The sequence below is a fragment of the Aquarana catesbeiana genome, linkage group LG09 (genome assembly GCF_042186555.1).
Source record: "Aquarana catesbeiana isolate 2022-GZ linkage group LG09, ASM4218655v1, whole genome shotgun sequence".
In the NCBI taxonomy this organism is placed as follows: domain Eukaryota; kingdom Metazoa; phylum Chordata; class Amphibia; order Anura; family Ranidae; genus Aquarana; species Aquarana catesbeiana.
Genome location: NC_133332.1, coordinates 3931880 through 3939467, shown reverse-complemented (window position 1 = coordinate 3939467; position 7588 = coordinate 3931880). Strand labels below are relative to the sequence as shown.

General features: G+C 44.5%; 1 protein-coding gene across 2 annotated transcripts in view; it reads right to left on the bottom strand.

Annotated features, from left to right (window-relative positions):
• Positions 1–6279: 6279 nt before the first annotated feature.
• Positions 6280–7588, bottom strand: part of RPS6KA6 (ribosomal protein S6 kinase A6) — a 115735-nt gene continuing 114426 nt past the window's right edge. Inside the window, exon 22 of one of the 2 annotated variants that reach the window (XM_073598091.1) lies at positions 6280–7300. In XM_073598091.1, coding sequence (XP_073454192.1) covers positions 7175–7300 — 126 coding nt within the window. In that variant the 3' untranslated portion in view covers positions 6280–7174. The remainder of the gene's footprint in view (positions 7301–7588) is intronic. The other variant, XM_073598090.1, reaches the window with a different exon arrangement.

Here is a 7588-nt window from a genome sequence, read left to right as displayed (position 1 = left end):
ACCGGAGAGGCATTGGTTGGTTTCTTTAACAAAATCCGATTCACAATCAGCGATGTCCTACCTTCTGAATCCTTATAAGGAGGCAGAATATTCCTTCGAATTTCATGCGGTGAGTCTTGTTTCTCCCCCCCCCCCCCCCCTCCCCCTCTCTCTCTCTCTCCTCGATCTCCAAAAGCAGGTTCTCTTTGACCACCATTACTAAAGTCTACATCAAACGAGAGCAAAGTCCAGGACGAGGGTTGTAAACATTTTGCGAGAAGCGATTAGCGGCTTCTCGCCAGTAAAACACGCACACAATTGAGTCAATCGTCACACAAAGCCTTTTTTTTTTTTAAAACAAAATAATTTGTGTTCTGCCGTACAGGAAACAAAACGCGTCCTGCGTCATTTGACATTTGACTCAGATTCGCGATTTACAAATCTGGTGCAGATGTGGTCCAAAGCCCCGCCCACCCTACAGTAATTTTACAAGAGAGAAGAAGGGAGAAGGGAGGAAGAAGAAGAAGAAGAAGAAGAAGAAGAAGAAGAAGAAGAAGAAGAGAGAAGGGAGAAGGGAGGAAGAAGAAGAAGAAGAAGGGAGAAGGAGAAGGGAGGAAGAAGAAGAAGAAGGGAGAAGGGAGAAGGGAGAAGGGAGAAGGGAGGAGGAAGAAGGGAGAAGGGAGAAGGGAGGAGGAAGAAGGGAGAAGGGAGAAGGGAGAAGGGAGAAGGGAGGAGGAAGAAGGGAGAAGGGAGAAGGGAGAAGGGAGAAGGGAGGAAGAAGAAGAAGAAGAAGAAGAAGAAGAAGAAGAAGAAGAAGAAGAAGAAGAAGAAGAAGAAGAAGAAGAAGAAGAAGAAGAAGAAGAAGAAGAAGAAGAAGAAGAAGAAGAAGAAGAAGAAGAAGAAGAAGAAGAAGAAGAAGAAGAAGAAGAAGAAGAAGAAGAAGAAGAAGAAGAAGAAGAAGAAGAAGAAGAAGAAGAAGAAGAAGAAAGAAGAAGAAGAAGAAGAAGAAGAGGAAGAGGAGGAAGAGGAAGAAGAAGAAGAAGAAGAAGAAGAAGAAGAAGAAGAAGAAGAAGAAGAAGAAGAAGAAGAAGGTACTGACTTCTTTGTATGAAATTCCCCCCTCCGCCAAACTCATCCTAAAATTAGAGGATGTTTTCTGACCATTCTCTAAACAAGTCTACATAATGGGGTGTATTTATTAAAAAAAAAAAAAAGCCAAATTATTCATCCAAAAAAACTGCACTATCGTTCATTCTGTGTGAACGAGAGAAGAGAAATCGAATGTTCTTGGGCCTATTTTCTCTTTTGGTTGAATGTACTTCATATATTACGGGCAGCACTAAGGATCGGTTCATTCATAGCAACCATAGAGTGAATCAAGAATATTCTGCATGATGGCCACTAGAGGGAGCAGAGGATCACAGAAAATAAATACAATCTCAGTAAGAAGAGATACAATGTAACCATTCTAGAGAACACTGGAGGGAATTGGCAAATAGATGACACCATTGCTACTACAGGATCCCTATGTATGCAGCCGCTATCACCACTGGCGGGTTTTCTATATACCGATAGGTGGGAATGATCTGAGAGGGGTAAGGAGTTTATCTGGAAATGGTGACGGCGACACTATTCTGCACATTGCTTTGACAATTTTGCGCTCATATTAACGTAATTCTACTATTGTGCGTATAAATGTCACCAATTCACCCTTAAAGCTAAACTCCAGTCAGATATGAATGAGAAAAACAATGAAAGTTGTGATATTGATCAATATTATCAGATGTTCAATCAAATCCGCATCCTGGATGACACAAATGTTACACGAAGAGTGTAACACCTGATCGATGGGTGATCGGCGGATGATCAATAGATGGTCAATGGGTGATCGGCAGATAATCAATAGATCAGTGGGTGGTTAATAGGTGATCAGTTGATGACCTATTGGGTGATCAGTGTGCCGTCAATGAATTATTGAACAACGGGTGATCAATGGCTAATCAACAAGTGAACAGTGGATGATCAATGGTGATTATTGGGTGATCAGTGAATGAATGATAACGGGAGACCAATGGGTGATCAGTGGGGGGTCAGTAAATGAACAATGTGTGACCACTGGGTGACCAATGGGAGATCAGCGAATGAATGATCAATAGGTGATCAGTGAATGAATGATTAACAGGTGATCAGTGGATGACCAATGGGTGATCAGTGGATGAATGATCAATGTGTGATCAGTGGGAGGTCAGTAAATTAATGATCAATGGGTGATCAGTAGTCAGTGAATGAACAGTGGACAATCAGTGAATGAATGAGCAATGGGTGATCAGTGGGAGGTCAGTGAATGAACAGTGGACGATCAGTGAATTAATGATCAATGGGTGATAAGTGGGAGGTCAGCAAATTAATGATCAATGTGTGATCAGTGGGAGGTCAGTAAATGAATGATCAATGGGTGATCAGTGGGAGGTCAGCAAATTAATGATCAATGGGTGAACAGTGGGAGGTCAGTGAATGAACAGTGGACGATCAGTGAATTAATGATCAATGGGTGATCAGTGGATATTCAGTGGGAGGTCAGTGAATGAATGATCCACGGATGATCAGCGGGAGGTCAGTGAACAAATGAACAGTGGATGAATGAACAGTGGATGATCAGTAAATGAATGATCAATGGGTGATCAGTGGGAGGTCAGTGAATGAACAGTGGACGATCAGTGGATGATCAGCGGGAGGTCAGTGAATGAATGAACAGTGGACGATCAGTGAATGATCAATGGGTGATCAGTGGGAGGTCAGTGAATGAACAGTGGATCAATGGGTGATCAGTGAATGAACAGTGGATCAATGGGTGATCAGTGAATGAACAGTGGATCAATGGGTGATCAGTGAATGAACAGTGGATCAGTGAATTAATGATCAATGGTTGATCAGTGGATGATCAATGGGAGGTCAGTGAATGAATGAACAGTGGTATTTCCTCTAGTGTATATTATAAATAAATGAAAAAAATAAATATTATAATATACAGTATATATTTTTTTTATTTGTCTGGAGTTCCACTTTATTTTCAGTGGTGGGAAGTCAGCTGATTTTCCGTTTCTCCATTTTACATTTTCACGGATATCACAACTTTCTATAAGCCAACAGAAAGAAATTGGGGGAAAACTGACAAGCCACGGCGTTGCCACTTTGAACCGGCCCCCAATCACAGTAAGTGTCGTATGGCACAAGGCATTCACCACACCGCGACTGACAACCATACCATACACCGCGACTGACAACCACACACCGCGACTGACAACCACACACCGCATATAACCAGAAATCATGGCGACGCGGCGTTGGCGGTAAAGGAGTGTTTTGCTAGACAACAGATGACGTCTTCCTCCATACACACACACACAGACAGACAGACGTACGCGGTACGGCCCCGGAAAGGTCGGACGATTCCCACATGTAACATACCGATAATCAGCCCTTGAGAAAACATTCAAGTATAATTAAATATCAAACATGGTGACACAGATTTGGCTCCGGAACCTTTGACAGGCAGGTGTACAGCCCCCCTTTCACCAGCCATGATCTGCCTGCAGGACACAGGGAAGGGCAGAGACCCAACGATGACATAAAAAATGTCATTAGTGTGTTGGGGTGGGGGAGGGGGGGAGGGGTTGTTGGAATGAAGGAAGGGAAAATATAGGAAGGTTAAACTTCAGCTTTAATACAGCAGAAAACATAGAAAACACACTATATGGCCAAAAGTGTGGACACCTATATGAACTTGTTGGACATCCCATCACCCATGACCATTAATATGGAGTTGCCTTCAGAAGGGAAGGGCCCCATGGCCATTAATATAGAGTTGCCCAAACCATGACTATGAATGTGAAGTTGCCCCCTTTTCAGCTCTCCACTCTTCTAAGCCCCACATTAGTGGCAGATAAAATTTCCATCTCTAAGGTGTTCAGTAGGGATGAGGTCAGGGTTCCGTGCAGGACACTTGAGTTCCTCCACACCAAACTGGTCAACCCATGTCCTTATGAAGGTGGTCCAAGCTCTCTAAGCATGTCTATTGAGCTGGTCCAAATTGTGGTCAACCCATGTCTTTATGTAGCTAGTCCAAACTGGTCACCCCATGTCTTTATGAAGCTGTTCCAGACTGGACAACCCATGTCTTTATGGAGCTGGTCTAAACTGGTCAACCCATGTCTTTTTGAAGATGGTCCAAACTGGTCAACCCATGTCTTTTTGAAGATGGTCCAAACTGGTCAACCCATGTCTTTCTAAAGATGGTCCAAACTGGTCAACCCATGTCTTTTTGAAGATGGTCCAAACTGGTCATGCCACGTTTTTATAAAGCTGGTCCAAACTGGTCAACCCATGTCTTTATGGAGCTGGTCCACACTGGTTAACCCATGTCTTTTTGAAGATGGTCCAAACTGGTCATGCCACGTTTTTATAAAGCTGGTCCAAACTGGTCAACCCATGTCTTTATGGAGCTGGTCCACACTGGTTAACCCATGTCTTTTTGAAGATGGTCCACACTGGTCAACCCATGTCTTTTTGAAGATGGTCCAAACTGGTCAACCCATGTCTTTTTGAAGATGGTCCAAACAGGTCAACCCATGTCTTTTTGAAGATGGTCCAAACTGGTCAACCCATGTCTTTTTGAAGATGGTCCAAACTGGTCAACCCATGTCTTTTTGAAGATGGTCCAAACTGGTCAACCCATGTCTTTCTGAAGATGGTCCAAACTGGTCAACCCATGTCTTTTTGAAGATGGTCCAAACTGGTCAATCCATGTCTTTATGGAGATGGTCCAAACTGGTCAACCCATGTCTTTATGGACATGGTCCAAACTGGTCAACCCATGTCTTTATGGACATGGTCCAAACTGGTCAACCCATGTCTTTAGGGAGATGGTCCAAACTGGTCAACCCATGTCTTTAGGGAGATGGTCCAAACTGGTCAACCCATGTCTTTAGGGAGATGGTCCAAACTGGTCAACCCATGTCTTTAGGGAGATGGTCCAAACAGGTCAGCCCATATCTTTATGGAGCTTGTTTGTACATGTGTCATGCTGGAACAGGAAAGGGTCTTCACCAAACTGTTACCACAAGGTTGGAAGAGCACAATAGTCTACAATGTCATTGATGTCCTCCTAAAAAGACAGTTCACTGGAGACACCTGAACTCCATCATTTAGCGTGATCTATATACTATTCCTCAAATAGTGTACTGTACGGGATTTCTAGGTGGGTGAAGTAAAAACTCAATAACGCACTTCTGGGTCATCTCAACAGAGGTCAGTGACTTTGCTGACGGATCTCATCCTACAAAGCAAAACTGCAGTTGATCATTTGACTTAATATGGCAAATTCTGGTCATGTGACCAGGAGCCAACTACTGGCAGAACCAGCTTTGTAGCATCTCTCGCTTGCTCTTCTCTTCTTCCCAATAACTCAACAAAGCAGGCCTCTACCTTATGGTCAAGTTAGATGTAAAAGGCTTTATGGGCAATACAAAAAGTGAGAACTCCAAATCCGAAATAAGAAGACACCAGAACTACACCTCAAAATATCTAAAGTTCCCAAAAAAAAACACTTCACGGTGGAGTTCCTTCATGATTATTGGCTGCTAAACTCCAAGTCACTGCCCTCTGCCACGGAGTAACAAGAAGGCAAATTAAAAGGAACGTCGGAGCTTTGAACGGTAATATTGTTGGGGGCTGAGGCAATAAAAAAACAAATATTTTTAATTATTGCTCTTTTTTCCATTTTCAAATACATGCAGAAGGATCTGAAATTATTTAAAGCGCGCAAAATCGGGGGGGGCCTCTGCACACAGGCCACAGGAGCTCCTCCCACTCCTCCAAACACCATCAAGACAAAAAGCAGAAGACACAATGAGCGCTAACGAGTCCGCGGAGGACGGACGAGCCACAGATCGAGCCGACCCCTCTATTCCACCCTAAAAATCAGAGCTGCGTTCTGATTGGATGAAGGCATAAATACCCCAGAATGCTTTTAAGGCTCCAGCAGAACCTCATCTACGACGTTTCCCTACTGACACATCATTGGACGATTCAGAACAAATACACGGGACTAAGACACCGACTCCTCCTCCTTCTCCTGCACAAATGGTTCTACCGACACGACTTTTTCCAACACTTTACAAGACGACGCATAAGATTTCGTTTGTTTGTTACACCACAAATAAAAATTTGGCTTGTGCCACCCACCCCCACCCTTCCCCCCCACCCCCCCGTGAGCCAGGACCCCAATTTTTTTTATTTTGTTTTTTTTTTTTTCTCAAATAATCAGTTCTACAAAAATATAAATTTTACCTGATCGGTAAAAATTATTCAATGGTACCGTGAAAACAAAATAAAAAAATAAAATAAAAATAAAATAAAACCAATAATATTGAATACATGTGTACAATAGGTACAAACTTAATACAACAGAATTATTTACAACCCAACCCGAGAAAAAAAAAAAAAAAAAAAATCAGTCTGTGGCCCCCGACACTCCCGTGGCGATGGTGGCAGGCACGGAACAGCGACACGCGGGAGGCGGGGCAACGCAGCCGAAGTCTTTACAGCATGTTTGTTCTGATAAAACACAGAATTTCCATGATGGGCAGTTCGGTTTCCCCCCCTCCCCTCCCCCTCCCGGCACATTTCTAGAGACTACGGCATCCACGAGACGTACACAGCCATGGCAGCATTGTTCACGCCGTGCGCACCATTCCTGGTGAGAACATGGCGGCGCTCATGCATTGTGAAAGTTTTGGAATCAGCTGCAGATTAGTAAGCGGTAAGTGAGGAGTGGAGGGAAATCCTTCGAGTCATTTTTTTTTTCCCCGCAATATATAAAAGCTCCCTGGAGATGGACCGGCCAATGAAAATGCAGCATTAATCTACAGCGTTACAGTGAACCCTCCGCAGCGGAGGTGACCTGGACAGGAGGCGTATTCGGTGCAGAGATCCGGCAAGCCGGGTGACGTACCCTGATATTGAACACAGAGAAGAGTCATAATGGAGAGCACAGGATGGACCTCCCGCCGTGTGACTTCCACAAAAGACATGTACAGGATATTCAAGTAATGTAGGGAAACTCCACGATCCGTGAGACCGCACGATGGAATTCCCAGGATTCATCAGGGGGGGGGGGGGGGGACGACAGTTCATCCTATAAGTCCGTCGACGTTCGTTTTTTCATACTACGGCGCTGAGCTAGATTGGAGGCCGCCACGGGCTCTAGGATTGGCTGAAATGTCTTGTGGTTCAGTGCTGAGTATGTAGCAGCCATCGCCCCCTGGAGAGAAAAAATGGAAGTGAAAGAAAGAAGATGAAGAGAAGGAAAAAAGGGAGAGCGGGGGAGAGAGGGGGAGAGCGGGGGAGAGAGGAGAGAGAAGAGCAAGAAGAGAGAGCGAGAGAGAAGAGAGGGGAGGAGAGAGGGAGAGAGAGAGAGAGAGAGAGAGAGAGAGAAGAGCGAGAAGAGCAACAGAGAGAGAAGAGAGAGAGAGAGCGTGAGGAGGGGAGAGAGGGAGGGGAGAGGGGGAGGGAGAGAGGGGGAGGGAGAGAGAGAGAGGTTTAATGGGTT